This window comes from Myodes glareolus, chromosome 12 (assembly GCF_982192425.1).
Source record: "Myodes glareolus chromosome 12, mMyoGla1.1, whole genome shotgun sequence".
NCBI classification, from domain to species: Eukaryota; Metazoa; Chordata; class Mammalia; order Rodentia; family Cricetidae; genus Myodes; species Myodes glareolus.
This window is the reverse complement of record NC_142037.1, coordinates 25,895,938-25,913,209: the sequence shown is the minus strand read 5'-3', so window position 1 is coordinate 25,913,209 and position 17,272 is coordinate 25,895,938. Positions and strand designations below refer to the sequence as shown.

General features: G+C 46.7%; 1 protein-coding gene and 1 pseudogene across 4 annotated transcripts in view; both read right to left on the bottom strand.

Annotated features, from left to right (window-relative positions):
• Positions 1-17,272, bottom strand: part of Spata13 (spermatogenesis associated 13) — a 180,920-nt gene that overhangs the window by 29,807 nt on the left and 133,841 nt on the right. The window contains exon 1 of one of the 4 annotated variants that reach the window (XM_048447988.3): positions 1,208-1,423. The exons of the other annotated variants lie outside the window; for them this stretch is intronic. Within the exon in view, the coding sequence (XP_048303945.2) occupies positions 1,208-1,262 (55 nt within the window). The 5' untranslated portion in view covers positions 1,263-1,423. Of the gene's footprint in view, positions 1-1,207; positions 1,424-17,272 lie in introns of those variants that run through there. 4 annotated transcript variants of the gene reach the window in all.
• Positions 4,707-11,855, bottom strand: LOC148120226 (homeobox protein Crxos-like; annotated as a pseudogene).

Sequence of the window (17,272 nt, the reverse complement as noted above, 5' to 3'; positions counted from 1 at the left end):
CCCACCATGGTGGTGGTGGTGGGGCGTCAATTATGATTCCAGGAAGCACTCTGCTTGCCAGGATTTCCCTTGTGCTCACGCACGGCACACCAAGACTTTGAGACAGTTCCTGGGAGCTCATCCATAGTGGCACAGCAGAGGAATTGGTGGCTGGCCCTTCTATAGCTAGGCTGGTCACAGAGGCTGAGTACCCATCCATTTGTTCCCAAGGACAAGCCTCCATGGAAGATTCTGGAGTACTGTGCAACAGGGGAAGGGTACTCTTCCTGACAGGCAACAAAGGGTGGAGGGGGCTGCAGGACGGTGACTCCTCATCCACTTGGTCTCCCAACCCCTCTGTCCTGACTCTACTCTGCTGTGCCGTGTCTGATGAAGCATGACTGAGCCTGTCGCTCACACTCGTCTTGTGGGATAATCTGCCAGAGACAGATGCTGTAGCCACATCCTTGTCCTATCGCGGCTGGTGAAGAAAGCACCAGCTACAAACAGCCTCGCTGCTGGCCGGGCCTGCCTTTGAGCTGTCAAGCACAGTTCCCATTCATCTCAGCACACGTTTCTGGCGTCTATTTAAGGCAAGACCAAAGACAAGCTCTGTTTTTAGAGCATCCCACTGCAGCCGTGGAGAAGTCTCCCTGTGACGCGCCCCTCCCCTCCTATGGCCTTAGGAATGCAGGGTTTACAGTTTATAACTTCCTAGAATAACATTGCTTTCACATTTAAATACTCTAGCCGAGTTGCTGATAAAAGAAACATTAGCAAGTAAGACTTACAGGAGCGAGCATCACATACAAACTGCACTAAGGCAGACTGCTTTCCAAACAGTAACTATCTAAAGCCAACTCTGGGCTTCAGGCTTTACCCCTCCCCCCAGTTCAGCAGGGAGCACTCTGAGTCTCTACGTGTAGGCACACAGGTATCCGCCTTTAAAAGAAAGAAAGTTCCTGCAACATAAACAAAACCCAGCAACAACCCCACAACACCGGATCCCACCCCTCGTAAAAGTAAAAGGCAGTCCACACTTGACTTTTTATTCTTACTCTATCATACCCAGGATTAATTTCTCTCCCAGGAGCAATGAGATTTTCCCTTTCCTTCCAGGTAAGCTCTCACCGGATTTGAGAGGGGTGGGGAAGGGCAGGGAGATCGTGAGCTGCAGCTCAGAGAGAGAGAAGTCAACAACACTGCCCCCAGGAGAACCCACACATACCCATGTGGAGGCTTTCCAGACTCCAAAATCTTGCTATTTCTCCTCTAGCTACCATCCTTCTGTTTAAACACAGGCAGCAGGATGAGGGTGTGACGCGGGAAGCGGTCCTCAGCTCATGGTAGAGGGTGGCTGGTCAGGCTGGCAGCTGCGGGAACTCTGGAGCGCTGTGTGCGCTCCTGGCCAGCGCTGCCCAGAAACTAACAGCCTGCTGCCAGTGACTCAGGCTTAGTCGCTCCAGCGACATCACCGCACACGCGCTGACTTTTGGGAGGAAATTCTAAACGGAGCAGAGCGAGCCAGCCAGTGGCTGCCTCAGCGATCGAAAAGTGTGGCTTTTAAGTCTAACCTCCAGAGCTGCTCTAGCCCTGCAGAGCACTTTCCCAAAACTGTTTGCTTCAGAGAGACAGAGGTCGCTGAGTTTGAAAACGGAGTTAGGATTTCACAGCATGGAATGCCAAAAATTTGAGTTATGATGCCACATAATACGAACTGTAATTTATGGAATCACTGAAGAAGGGACTTTTGTTTAAAAGATTTATGGGTAAAAAATGCAAACAGACAAAAAGATAAGACACTGTAAGTATGTGTATGCCTTACTCTATGAAAGTAATACTTGTGTCTGCTACATTGTAAAATACGGGCTTTGTTCTAAAACAGGGGCCATTAAATAACAGTATGAGTTATTTTTAATAACTTTCCACCAGGCTTTTCTGTATTTTCCAAATAATGGGCAACTAGCAGGTTGGTCTTTTACATTTCAACACAGTTGTCAACAACAGTGTGCTTCCTACATTTCTTCCAGATAGGAAGTCCCTACTTTTTTAAACTTTAGGAACAATGAGTTGACGTATGCAAAACAGTGGTCACATGACCTCAACATATGGATTAAAAAAAATGAGAAAGGCAACTGGTAAAATGCAGCCGTGAGCTTGCGTTGAAAACCCAATGGGGCGCAACTCACTGCCGTTCTTTCTTCACTAGACCAGAGCAAGTTTCCACCTGGCTACTGCTCGCTCACCTGCCACAGAGTGCAGGACTGGTTTGAAAGATTTCGCCAAGTGTCTGGAGCAGCTGGGCTACCGTCCTGGGAACTCAAAAGGGTTAGCTGTCCTGAGCCTGCACCTTGTAGATAACTGAGGAACCTGGTAACATCCAGTTCCCTGGGGAATCACAGCCTCAAGGTAAGTCAGAAGGTCCACGCCTATAAGCCCTGCACCCCGGAGAACAGTAATACAGAGCTAGCCTGTCATATGTGGTAGTGAGATTTTGCCTCAAAACAAATCAAACCAACAGTACCAAAGCATAAAGTGCAGCTCAGTACCCAGTGGGAATTACGAATGTTAGGCTATGGGTTTAATCACTAGCAACACATACACACTTACAGAGAGAGAGAGAGAGACAGAAAAAGAGAAAGAGAGAGAGAGGAAGGGAGGGAAGGAGGGAGGATGTGGTGGCTCATATCTACACTTGGTAGGCTGAGGCAAGACTAATGTGATTCTAGGCCAGCCTGTGCTATAGATCAAAACACTGTCTCTAAAGATAAAGAAAACATGCAAAATCATAGTACTTGATAATGCGAGGCTGCCCAGTTAGCAACCCCTGCCACACGTTCCATTATTTATGGCTATTTCCATTTATCTGTTATTTCCTTACCCTAACTCTGCCAAGGAGAGCTTCCCAGGGCAATTACAGTTTCAAAACGCTGTAACACAACTGTACACCCAGCACTTGGGAAGGTGGGACAGGAGGAATAGGAGTTCAAGGTCATCCTTAGATGTCAGGAACTTAGAGGCCAGCCTGGCTTGATAGACGCCCTGCCTCAAAAAACGAGCAAACAAACAAATAACAACAAATAAAAAGCTCACAGCCCACAGGCCACTGCTCTGGTCACATGACACCCTTAACCATATGAGCTTCCGGAAAGTTATCACTGGGCGCAGGCAGGTGGACACTGAAATTCCTGGCCTCCAGAACAACTGAAAATAAATTTTTGTTTTATTAAAAATCAGATAAGGGGTTGGAGACATGGCTCAGTGGCCAAGAGAACTGGCTGCTTCACCTGGTAGCCAGGTTAACCAGGTCTAATTCCCAGCACCCACATGGTGGCTCACAACCATCTGTAACTCCAGGTCCAGGTCACCTGATGACCTCTTTTGGCCTCCAAGGACACATGTGGTCAACACACTTATGTGTAAGCAGAATACCCATACATATTAAAACAAAACAAAACCAACTTAAAATCAGGTGAAACAGACATAAACAGAGCCAGTTTCAAATCCTCCTTTTAAAAGATGATTTAGGACGGGATCAGTGAGGGAGAACGTGCTGAGCAAATGAAGCCTGGGGTTTGGGAGCAACTTCAGACCAGGCAGTGAGAGAGCCAGTCTCAAAACTGAAGTGAAGAGAGTTCAAGGAAGATATCCCGTGTTGGGCTCTGGCCTCCATACATGCAAGCATGCGACACATGCAGAGGGGGAAGTATCATAGAACAAACTGGTTTGGTTTTTAGGCTTTTAAAAAATACTCAGCGATTACAGTTTGTATTTGTCAATGCTCCAACAAAACCTTAAGCACAGTGAAAATTAAGGTCTTGTCCTTCCACACAAACCTACTCCTTTGGAAAACTACTATAGCAGGCAACACAAAGGACCCCAAGTCAAGAAAGAACGCATAGATTTGGAGTCACAGATCACACACGGATAGCAGATACTTAGAAATCTGGAGAAAGTAGGCTAGTCATGGTGGCACAGGCTTTGTGGGAGTCTGAATGAGAACTGTCCCCCACAGGCTTGGACATCTGAACACTTGGTCACCAGCTTGCTGGTGGTACCGTTTGGGGAGGTTTAGGTGGTGCAGTCCTGATAGTGGAAGTACGTCACTGGGGGCAGGTTGTGTCCAGTTTGCTCTCTCTGCTGCTTTTTCTGTGTTTGCATCTCGGCCTCCGATCCCTGCTGACATGCCTTGTGCTCGACACCATGCCACCCCACCATGATGGACACTTTGGTTTTTTCAATTAATTTTATTGATTAATAATTTCATCAGTCTGTCACTCCAGATCTGAAACCCAAAACAGGTCCATAAAAAGCAATTTCAGAAGCACTAGTAGGAGGGGAAAAAAAAGGAAAGAAAACAAGCAAATGCTCATAGGCAAGAAAATGCTCATACACAGACCTATAGCCAGCCCTTGGGAAGTTGAGACAAGAAGATCAAGGTCATTCTATGCTGGCTACATAGTGAGATGATAGCTAGCCTGGGGTACAGGCCACCTTTGAGGGATGTTAAAAGAATCGGAACCACAACCCCCAGCCCAGAGGAGCCAGAAGTCATTGAGATGGAACCTGTGGGGTGTGGCACTGTGGGGGTCTAGCACAGGCCCCACCCCCTAGAGACTCAGAAAATGCCTGCTTTGTCATCTTTCATGCCATTTCTGTCCAATGCCATCTGTCTTGGCATCCAAGTGTTTAGGGATGGACCCCCTCAATCAACCCGCCCCCAGTTTCTAGAACGCCTCCAGCATTTTGGTGAGTTCAGTGAAGCCAAGAGGCAGCAAGGGGGTTTGGAATGGCCCTGTGGGACCACAATCTCTCTGGATGGCAGAATTGATGGGAATGAGCCTGAACCAGCTTGGTGGCCATCAGCAGTGGGCTTTGTGGGAAGCAAAGGCAGAAGTGTCATGGCGGCCAGACTCCCGTAGCCAAGCAAAGCTAGGATGCATCTCCTGCTTCAAGGGACGCTGGATAAACCAAGACTCAACTTGTTCCTCCTTCAGGTTGAGTCTGGCGGTCAGGACCCTTCGAGCCTTGAGGTCTGGGTATGGCTCCATTTGAAGTGTTTTTCCAGTTTTCATAGCTATTTCCAACTGTGTACTTCTGGTCAAGGGGACCCAGCGTATAAGGGGCTAAGCCCTTAACATTCAAACCTCCTTTAGAGGGCTCAGAATCCTACAACATCCGCTTTTCCTCCATCCTGCTTACTTCCATCTTGGCTGCAGCTCGCTTTACTTCCTCAGTTTTCCATGATGGACTCTTAATCCCCCCAAATAAACTTCCTTCTAAGTTGCCTTGCTTGTGTTAGCTTAGCACAGTAGCAGAAAAGGAACCAGTAAGAAACTGGTACCAGAAAGTGGGCTGCTGATGTGAAGAAGCAAACCTTGTTATTTTCTGGAAGAACCTGGGAGAATTTTGGACTGGTTTGGAGTGGCTGAATGTTGTAAACAGTGCGAGCAGGTTACTCAGCAGTGAGACAGCGGTGCTGAGAGCCATGTGGATGATAAAAGTCCAGTTCAGGAGGTTGCAGAGGGGAAAAATACTAAGACTGGGCTAGAGGCTAGGCATGATATCTGACAAAGAATCTGGCTGTGGGCAAGCCTTTAATCCCAGCACTCACTCTGAGTTGAAGGTAAGCCTGATTTATTGAGTGAGTTCTAGGACAGCCAGGGATACACAGAGAAATCCTGCCTCAGGATGGGGGTGGGGTGGGGGAAGAATCGGCTATCTTTCCCCTGTGATCTGAGAACTTTTGGGGGGGGGATAAACTAAAAAGTAATGGACTAATTTCTCTGGTGAAGGACATTTCAAGACTTCTAATATTGAGTCTGTGGGATGACTGTATGTGTGTGTGTACACTATATATATATATATATACATTATAATATATATGTGTATGTATATATAAAATGTTTATGGAGGGTCAGAAAGAAATACAGAATATACAGTTTGAAGAGACCAAGAACACTTCGAACTCTTAAGGCTGTAGCCAAGGCAGAACTGGAAGAGAAGCAAGCTGTTCTGAGATTGGCATCTTGAAGAAGCCTAGGGGAAGGTACCTTCAGGGTAAGACTCCACCCAACTAAACTTCCAAAAGAGAGCCTAAGGCACCATCTGCTCCTAGAAAGCAAAAGTATGTCAATGAGGTTCAAGTGGGGCAGGATCCCTGTTAAACCTGCAGCCAAACTTGGCAGGGTTGTCCACGGGGTGATGGTTTTAGAGGCCTGAAGGGTTCGAGAGTGAAGGGCATTGGTTCTTCCTCCAGGGTTTCAGACAGGCCTCTGCAAGAAGGCCCCGAGAAGGTGGGAAGTTGTGAGAGGCTATTGTCCAAAGCCGGGAACGTGAAGCCTGGGAGACTCCAGATGTTGAAGATGCCAGAGTTGTGAGACATTTGCGGGGGAGAACTGCACTCAGGGAGTGAAACCAGCCAGAGAGGGTGAGAGGAAACAGAGACTGTAAGGAACAGAGCCGAAGGCGAGAAGCCATCTAATCCCTTTGCCACACTGACTTAGAGCTGCAGGGTTTGGTATTTGTTCTGCTCGATTTCAGTCTTGCGATGGTCCGGTTTTGCCCACTCTGTCCCCATTCCTCATTTTTGGAATGGTAACGTGTACTCTGTGGCTTTCATTATATGCTGAAATGTGTAATTTGCCTTTTGATCTTCCTGGAGGGCATATTTAAGAGATGGTTTCAGCCTCAGAAGGGACTTTGGACTTTTAAACACGGAGATTGTGAAAGACCATGAGGGGTTCTGAAGTTGGACTGAGTGCATTTGTATTTTATGGTCATGGGGGCAAGGGAGAGGAAGACGGTGGTTAGAATGAGAACGGTCTCCCACTTGGACACGTGGAGCCCAGCCGGCAGGGCTGCTTAGGGAGGGTTAGGTGGTCCAGCCCTGCTGGATTAAATATGTCACTGGGTAGAGGGCTCTGATAGCGTACAGTCTCACCTATTTCCAGTTTACTCTCTCAGCCTCATGTCTGTGTTAAAGATGTGGTCTCTCAGCTTCCTGCTCCTTGCTACCATGCCTGCCTCCCATTATGGGTTCTTAGCCCTCTGGAACCATCAGCCCAAATACACTCTTCTTTCTGTAAACGGCCTTTATCACAAAACAGAACAGTAACTAATATGGTCCTTTAATCCACAGTTCAGAGCCAGAGCCAGAGGATTGGAAGTTCAAGGCCAACCAGGTCAACATAATGGGGCCTCTCTCAAAATAAGAGAATGAGAAGGGTTGAGAACCAAGTGCTCTCTAAAGTGTGGCTCTGTATCTTCAACGCTACTGCAGCTCGTCGGGGTCATGTGGACCTGGACACATCACGCCACAGGAAGTTTGTTCTGCACGATGTAAAGGAAGGCTCCCACCGTCTCCCTCCCTTTCATATTCCACTTGCTCCCAGACGCTCTCCATAGACACCAGTTAGAACTCAGACTGATGCAGAAACAAACACAGAACTGTTTTTTAAAAGATGCTGTCTTAGAGCTGGGGTTGATTTTCAGGGCTCACACAGTGAAAGAACTGTCCTAGCTGTCCACTGCCTTCCATGGACACACTGTGCCGTGTGGGTGGACACGTGTGTGCGCACATACAGATGAATAAATGCGAGTTTTAGAAACAGGAAGGGGGTGGCAAGATGGTCTGGCGTATAAAAACGCTCGCTGCCAAGCCAGACGACCTGAGTTCGATCCTGGGGACCTACACGGTGGAAGGGGACACCTGACTCCTCCAAGTTGTCCTCTGACCTGCACACACCTGCTTGAAGCCTCCACTTTCTGAAACTCAGGAATTACACAGGCTCTTCTGAGGTTTTCCTTTCTGATTCTACTTTACAAAGACTAGAAGAAACACGAATCATAGAACAGAGACTGCTTTAACTGCTAGAAGATAAAAAGCTATGAGAATCTGGGACAGTGTTAAATGCTGGGGTGAACATGGGGATGCATGCTTGTAACCAGCACTGGGGAGACTGAGGCAGGAGGACTGAGAGTTCAAGGCCAGTCTGGGCTACCGCATAGCAAGACCTGTACCTTATAAAAACAATAATAATAACAAGTTAAAATCTCTATCATGTTTTTCTGAGACAGAGACAGGACGCTCTGTTCCTGTTTAAACCCCTTGATTACAGGCAATGATAAGCCACAAAATACCAGCTGGTGAGTGGCCACTGGAGCTCATGTAATCTCGGCCTGGAGGCAGCAAGCTTCCGGCAGTTATGGCCTGTTCCTAATCCTTTCTTTGCAAAGGAGCACAATTTCTGGATTCCTCAGACCCTGTGGAATTCACACTATCTCACAGCAGGGCTGGGGACAGCATTCTACTATGCAGTTTTAGCAGCCAGCAAAACACCAACAGCAAGGATGTGCCTACAGAGAAGTAAATGGATTTATCCCTTGTACAAGTAAATAGAGGCAATCCCATAATCCCTTGGTATGCAGTATAACACAGGCAGAGGAAGGAATCATGGGAAAGGACACATGACCTCTACAACCTGACAGGGCTTGGGTAACGGCAGCCTTAACCAACTTTCCTTACAACCTAGTTACTGTCACCCTCTTTAGGGGCTCAACAACTGAGATGGGATCTCATATTTCCATTTTTGTCCCCTCTGAGACAGCATTTCTCTCTGCAGTATGGGTTAGCTTTTAATTTTTGGCAGTTCTCCTGTCTGAGTGTTCCAAGGTCTGAAATTACAGGTGTGAACCACCATGCTCAGCTCCAAGTCTTCATTCAAAAAAAAAAAAAAAAAAACAAACTTTTAAAAAACAGTATGAAGAAAATGTAGGAGTGGCTGGGCATAGCAAACACACTGTAATGCCAGCAGGATGGGTATAGGGGGCATGTTGTGACCCCAGTGCTTGGGAGATAAAAACTAGAGGGCAACTTCAAGACCATCCTAGGTTACCCAAAGAGACTTAGATGACTCATCGGGTAAAGCTGCCTGCTACAAGGCCTGACTACCTGAGTTTGACCTCTGGAACCCATGTGGTAGGAGAGATCCAAATCCCACAAATTTTCCTCTCACCTCCACATAAATGCTGCATCACCTGAGTGAATACTCGCTATATGAGAATAAAATTTAAAACCAATGAAGAAACCAAAGCAGATAGACCTACCCCCAAATAATAATGATAATTAAGAGCAAACCAAAAGAATTTTCGGGGGTTGAGGGAATGGAGACCATGCTAGGCAAGTGTTTTCTAGCTCAGGTTGGTCTCAAACTCACCATCTCTGGCATACTGAGACTGCAGACATGCACCCCAATGTCCTGCCAAAAGTTATACTTGAAGGAATCACAGAGGTGCCCCACACTTACCTGATCCTGCCCATATACTTGGGACCCATACTCCTTGACACTGGACACTGTCTTTCTTTGTGCCCTTTGTTCTAATGGGTAATAAACTTTCAGGTAATCCACGGGCAATGATGCAGTGACTCAAGTTCTGGATCCTAAGAGTCCATGGAGAAGAGTCAGGAGAGGTTTCCTCCCTAACGACCTGAGTGTATAGTATATATTCAAATTAGCTTAAGCTGTATCTGGGTGCCCTGCACAGAGCTCTAAGCCACTCTGTAAATAGGGTGACCTGTCCAGAATGGACCACCGGCAGGTCTGGCCAAACAAGTGACTGAAGAGGTCACTGCCCATGTCCTTGTGAGAAGCCTCCCTAATGGATCATAATAGCCACTCACACTGAACCAGGCCGGTGTTCCAGCTCTGAGTCAGAGCTTATCGACTCAATTCTCCCTTCACTGATGATTTAAGGAGCTGAGATAGTAACCTGACCCTGATCAGCAGGTCTCAGTGGAGGAGTGGGATCCCACATTAGCTTTTGGACTCACAAGTCTGTTCACCATAAAATCGTCCCAACAGTGGTTAGCAGAGACGGAATGATGCCAGGTGAGTTGCGCAAGTCTCCCCTCCTCTTGACTGCATTACTTTATTCTACTAATTGTATCCAACTACAGCAGAAATATGTGGCCGGTTTTAAAGCAAACTACCAATATGTGAGTCCATTAATTCCGAAATATTAGAAACAGAATTCTAAACAACTATATGCACACATTTTTACAAAGAAATATGATTCTATAGCTTTTCATATTTCAATTTACCTAAGTGGAAAAAAATCAAATAAAATATGACACAAACAGCAAGCACTTATGGAATAAATTCTCTCACTTTTAGGGAAGATGGGGAGCTGGGTTAATATCCAGAGTATATTATTTTTTTAAGTGAAACAATTCAACAACAAAAAAATCAAACAAAATGAAAACTGGGCGGCTGGGCAGTCGTGGTGCATGCCCTTAATCCCCGCACTCGAGAGGCAGAGGCAGGCAGATCTCTGTGAGTTCGAGACCAGCCTGGTCTACAGAGTGAGCTCCAGGACAGGCTCCAAAGCTACACAGAGAAACCCTGTCTCAAAAAAACAAAAACTGGGCAAAAAATCTTGAGCGGACTGTCTCCCAAATAGCCAATCAATCTATAAACATCTTTTAGAAATACAAACCAGGGAGATGAAATCTCATGATTCCAGGAGATGACATCATAACCCTAAATCAAGGCTGTCCCTCACTATTTGTGCTGGAGATGGAAGGAGAAGTCTGAGCATCCTGGGTGAGAGCTCCACAGCAGAGCCACAGCCCCCTCCGGGACTAAACCTCCTCAAATGCACGTGTTGTTACTTGCACCAAAACCATTTAGCAAGGGTGAACAACGGCCCATGCATGCTAACGAGCTTTAGGAGGCTGCCACACAGGGCTAGAAGGCTTTTAAAATCATTACAAATTGATCCCTGGCACTTACAGGATATTTTCAATTATAAAACGAGGAAAGCATCTCCCGGGTTCAGAAGACTCTACCAACTACTGCAGTCTTAACGTCCGGACCCCTCCCCAGCTTTCTCTTGCGGCATCCTGCTCCAGTGCAGAACCTGGAGGCTCGTTCACCAAGGTCACCAAGCTCTTCCAGGCCTGAGTCGCTTAACTGCAATTACTCATCTGGCTTGTTGTTGGCCTTTGACCTTTCTCTTGAAATGGATTTTCCCTGTGGTACCCAGCTGATCTTCAATTCCTGGGTGCAAGCAATGCCTCAGCCTTTCTAGCATCTGGGAACCACAGGCACAAGCCACTGGGGGCTATGTTCCATCTCACTTACATCGAGGAGCTCCAACCAACTCCTGGGACTCGACTCATCCCGACTATTTTCTATCTCCGTGAATTTCTCTTCCTGCCCCCACCCCCCCATCTCTCTGGTCCAGGAAATCCTTCCCTTCAGCCTGGGTCCCTCTCCCACACAACAGAGCCTTGTGATCTGGGACCTAATACAGACTAAGCTGAAAGTTCCAGTTCCACACACGGGGCGGGAAACCTGCTCCCGGTCACCCTGGCTCAATGTCATCATGGACTTCACCCTCGCCCACAGCATCCGGACAATTCTTTAGACTACCGTGCTCTTCGTGTCCCCAGTACTACTGTCAAGTTTTCCTACTTCTGAACTACGTGGCAATCTCATTAGGCAAGAGATACTTCCCACTAGCAATCGAGCCAAGGAAGGCTCTAAAATGCACATCTGACCACCTCCCTCCAGCTCAAGCCATAGATCAACTCCTGGCTGCCTAGGCCCTCCTTCCTTCTGGTAGCTGAATCTCAGGTTTGAATTGGCCTCTAAACCCTCTGGCTGCCAAAGATTCCAGGCTATTTAAACTCTGGTCCTCCCACCAGGAGCAATTCGGGCTGCTCCCTCCCACCTCCAGGGAGCTAGTCACTGACCACGGACACTGACCCACAGAGCGGCCCGGTCAGCTGCAGACACTACAGAAGCAGTCGTCAGGATGACACAGGACTGGGTTCGTCCCTTGCACAAGCTGTCCTGCCCAATCCACACCATGATGCATCAGTTATGATTTCCTCAGCACCGCAGTGAACTCAGGGACACAGGTCAGGCAGCTGAGGCACAGACCGCTTCTTCTTTCTCTCATTTTTAGAACAGATCTTTGAGAATTTCATAGCATGGGTTTTGACCATACTCATTCCCTCTCCCAGCTCCTCCCAGGTTCAAGCCCCTTTCCAAAGGCATTCGACCTTGTGTTCTCTAAAAAACAAACAAGCAGAAAACCGCAGCCACCACCCCCCAAACACTCTGATCAGGACTCTGCGAGCCAAATAAATGCTTTCCTCTCGAGATTGCTTTTGGTCAAGGTCTTGATCATCAGGGCAGCAAAAAGCAAACTAGAACTCTGCCTATGGCAAGGGGTCTCATATATACAGCAGGGACAAAATACTGTCAAAAGTACCAACATGGATAGAGGTCAGAGGAAACTTTGGGTGTCAACTCTCACCTGCTTTGTTTTGTGACAGGACCTCTTGTCGTTGGTGTCCCGTCTGTCCCACCCCGGTTATGTAGGCCAGGCCAGATGACCCCTAAGCTTCCAAGGACTCTCCTGTCCCACTTCCTATCTTCCTGGAAGAGCTACCACCCCCAACGGTGGCACTGGTTCTGGAAACTTGAACCCAAGTCCTCATACTTTCTCAGTAGGCACTATACCCACTTGGCCATCTCCTCAGGCCTGTGTTTTAGGGGTTTGTGGAGTCTTATACTGGCACTGGAGGTGGCGCCTGGGACTCATCTTGTAGGCCAGATTGATTTTACTCCTAACAATGTTCCTGCCTCAGCTTCCCAAGTGTTGAGATTACATACAGAAGCCATACACCTAGCTTTTGTTTGTCTAATTAATTTATTAGTATCTTATTCTTTGATAATCTTATACACGTATACAATGTTTCTTCCTTAATCGTTCTTGAGGCAGGGTCTCACATCGCCCAATCAAATCTCTGAAGCCAAGGATACCCTTGAGTCCCTAACCGTCCTGGCTCTACTTCCCAAGGCCTAGGATTACAGGTGTGTACCAATCACCATGCCCCAATTTTTTTTTAAAAAAGAAGTTTCTTTGAAGTCACAGCACATTTAAAATCTAACTTACAAACAAGCAAAGTGAGAGAAAGGAGAAGGAAATGAAACCCAAATAAGACAGACGGAAAAACAAACAAAATTAAAGACTCCGGGCCTAGCCCTGGCCTCTCTCCCAGGCCCCTGGAGTATGGCTTGGCATTCCTCCCCAGCTACAGGATTCAGAAGACAGACAGTAGCGCCACAAAATAGAATAAACCAAATCAACTTAGAAAGGCTTGGAGCAGCCAGGGTACTTCCAACCAGGCCCTCACAGCAGGTCAGACAGCCGTTCCTGACAGTTTCACACTTAGCAACCGATCATAAAAAAAACAAAATTCAGAAGCAGCGCCAGGCACCGTGCTGTGTGAGGCAGGTATACCTCTGTCAGTCCCAGGCCAGCCAGGGCTACAGAGGGAGACCCAGGCTCAAAACACAAGCAACAACCCAAACACTGAATCAACACCAAGGTGATCTCACAACTGATACCAGCCCTTTAATTAGGGAAAAGAAAATGTGTGCACAAATTTTTATACTGAGTTAGGTGTACGGTTGGTTCACTATAAAATGGGGGGGAAATGCAAGCGTCTCTGCATTTACACAACTGAATTTTTAAACTACTGGCCACTAAACACTGGAAAGGGCCTGGGGCATTTTCTTATTTAGATAAAGCAAGCTTAAATCTGTAGAGTAAATGTTCAGCACATGATGCCATAGGCGCAGGTAGGTTGCCTAGCAGCCGCGAGAGGGTGGGGCCAAGAGAGGGGGCGGGGCCCAGGGAGGGACCGGACAGAGAGCCTGCAGCAGGTTGGTTGGATCAGAGGGAATTTCCAGATGCCCTAAGTGCCCATTAGACGGGTGACTTTCATCTCCCTGGGCTCCTACAAGACGAAGTTCATGCCTCCCTGCTGGGCACCCTGTATCTCGGGAGGGGCACCAACATTGAAGACTCTGGTCACAAGCCACGCCCAGCACCAGTTTGGAGGTGTCAGTAACTACGGACCCACCCACAACACAGCAAGATGGCAAGGGAGCTCCCCCACTACCTGTTCGGACGGCCCTGACACACGCTCCTGGCAAGTTTTCCACATAGGTAATAGCGGAGGAATCGCTGCGTCAACTGCCTTTTCTTTCTTTCTTTCTTTCTTCCTTCCTTCCTTCCTTTTTTTCTTTCTTTCTATCTATCCATCTATTTATTAAAGGGCAGACAGTGTCTTTAAAATGGTCCGTAAAGGCTAGAGAGATGCCTAGATGGGTAGGAGAGTGCACTGCTCCTGCAGAGGACCTGTGTTCGATGCTCAGCACCCATACCCCAAGGCTCAGAACTGCCTACAACTCCAGTTCTAAGAGGACATGGTACCTTTGGGTGCCTACAATCATCTACATATACCCACACACATCTGTCCAAAATGAAAAGAAAATGTTGAAGAAAAAAAGAATTTAAAAATAGTTCTCACATTCTTATTAAGGCAAAAGCAGTGTACCATATGTTGAAGTTCTTTTTTCTTTTTTAAAGTCATTGAGATATCTGTACTATATAGCTATAACTCCAGCTCTCAAAAGGGGACAGTTAGAAGGGTCATTCTGAATAAAACAGTGAGTTCTAGGTTAGTCAGGCTCCCCAGTGAGACACTGCCCCCAAAATCTAAACCAAACGAAAAACAATAGAAAAAAATTTATTTTGAAAATGTAATTCTTATTCCCATGTTTAGTCCTAGCATTGTGCTATTTTTATAGACCACTATAAAAACAGTGACCAATTGCAGTCCTTCTGTAACACTCTCACAATTTGTTTGAAATGGGCCCCCATGAAACTCAGGCCAGTCTCAGACTCCTGCTCTCTCAACTTTGGTTTTCCCAGTGCTGGGATTACGTACGTATATATACGTACGTACGTGTGTGTGTGTGTGTGTGTGTGTGTGTGTGTGTGTGTGTGTGTGTGTGTGTTTACTGCATCCAGCTTCACTTGATTTCTTCCTGGCAGCTGAACACAGCATTTTTAAAACTGCAGGGCAGGTTTTCAAGGCTCCTCCCTCACCAGTCATTGGCTATGCCAGTGTGCTTCACAGTCGGCCGCTCCCTCCACATCAGCCAAGGGCTGATTTCCAGCCCCTTGGGATGTTCAAATCCCTAAGACAGAATCCATACACAGCCTGTCCCAGATTTTAATCATTCCTAGATGACTTGCAGCTCCCAAAACTGTGTAAACACGGTGTGAAAGGATTACACTGGGTTGTAAACATACAGAATAATGATGAGGGAAATGTTTACGTCCAATCTGTACACAATTTTTCTTCCAAATGTTTTTATCTGAGACTTGTTCAGTTAGTAAGCATGGATCCCACAGATAGGAAGGACAACTGTGATCTGACCCGAGTGTCCTTTGCAGAAGACGTTCTTTATCTGTATCATGCCTTGAAAGGATTAGAGTTGTAGGGTTGGACATGGCTCAGTGGTACAACACTGGCCTGGGATATGCAGGGCACTGGGTTGGATCCCAGGCCCAGGGTGGGGCAGGGAGGACAGAAATTGCAGATGATTCTATGTGTGTGCGGGTGAGGTGATGACTCACATCTACAACAAAGTTGCTAAAAAGACATGGTCTTCTGAGGGAGACTGACAGATTCGGCCTGGTACACTAGGAATCTAGACTGGGTTGGTCTGATTCTCTCTTTCTCTCTGTCTTTATCTCTCTCTCTCTCTCTCTCTCTCTCTCTCTCTGTGTGTGTGTGTGTGTGTGTGTCTCTCTCTGTATGTGTGTATGTATGAGCGAGAGAGAGAGAGAGAGAATAATAATTAAATTGAGCGATTATTGGAGTAAGTTAGAAGGATTATATAAAGTCATAAAAAGTCAGTTCACACTGAGTGTGTGGCTCACACTTATAATTCCAGCACTTGGGAATTATAAGTTAGAGCAGGAAGGCTGTTGTCAGTGTGAGGTCAATCCGTGCTATTTCATTTCAGGCACCCTGGGCTACAGAGAGAGTCCTATCTCGTTTTTTTTTTTTTTTTTAATTTTAAAAAAGCCGGGCGGTGGTGGCACACACCTTTAATCCCAGCACTCGGGAGGCAGAGGCAGGCGGATTTCTGTGAGTTTGAGGCCAGCCTGGTCTACAAGAGCTAGTTCCAGGACAGGCTTCAAAGCTACAGAGAAACCCTGTCTTGAAAATCAACCCCCCCTCAATGTTTTTAAAAAAGGTTATTGACATGACTCAGCGGGTGAGGGCGTTTGCCCACCATCAAGGCTGACAACTTGAGCTCAATCCCTGGGACCCACATGGAAGAGAGAGAAAAGACTCCTGTAAGTTGTCCTCTGGTCTCCCACGCATGCACACGCAGTTAATTAAATAATTAAAATAATACATGTTTTGATTAGAAAAGCAAGCCAAACATGTTAGAATCCCAGCAGGGGCTGCAGCAGCAGAAGTGGCTGAGGACATGAGATAAGACCCCCTCTCACTCTCAAAACAGCCTAAAACAGAAACAAAAGTTAACTCACCTCCAGGAGACCTTATTCCTCTAATTGTTATTATTGCCCCCAACTAACCTTCTCACTCTTCCTTTGCTGTCTCCCATTATTGCTAGCTGCTTTAACATGATTTACTGACTGACTGACTTTTTAAAGATGCTGGGGATAGAACCCATGGGTTTTTTTGTTTGTTTGTTTGTTTGTCTGTTTTGTTGTTGTTGTTTTGTTTTGCTTTTCGAGACAGGGTTTCTCTGTGTAGCTCTGGAGCCTGTCCTGGAACTCACTCTGTAGACCAGGGTAGCCTCAAACTCACAGAGATCCACCTGCCTCTGCTGGGTTTAAAGGCATTCGCTGCCTCTACCCATCGAGAACCCATGTTTTAAGCAAGTGTCTTGCTGAACTGCTAAAATGGTTTTTAAAACTATAACAGGACGGTCTTTCAGAGACGTAAGTTCAGTTTCTACTGCTCTCATCGGGTAGCTCAGCAATGCCTGTAACTCAGAGCAATGCCCTGGCCTCCTCAGGCACTGCACTCACATATTACTCTCCCCCAACACACACAGACTCTAAAGAAACTAGACAGCCTTCTTTTTTGAACACAGCTAGGATAATCACAGTTTATCGTAAGAGCGAATTGGAATAAAATTTTTAAAGTTTCAAATATGACTTGGTAAACTATATGGGCTAGGCAGACTCAGAAATATAAATACATTTTCCCTGGGGTGTGTTAAAAGGAGGTGTGTGAAGGCCAGGCATGGCAGCTTGAGCTGTAATCTTAACCGAGTGGACTGTGAGGCAGGATGGTAAGTTTAAGGGCTTTCCAGGCTACACATCGAGTTCAAGGCTAGCCTGGGAAACAGAGAAGGACAATCAAACTAAAAAAAAAAAA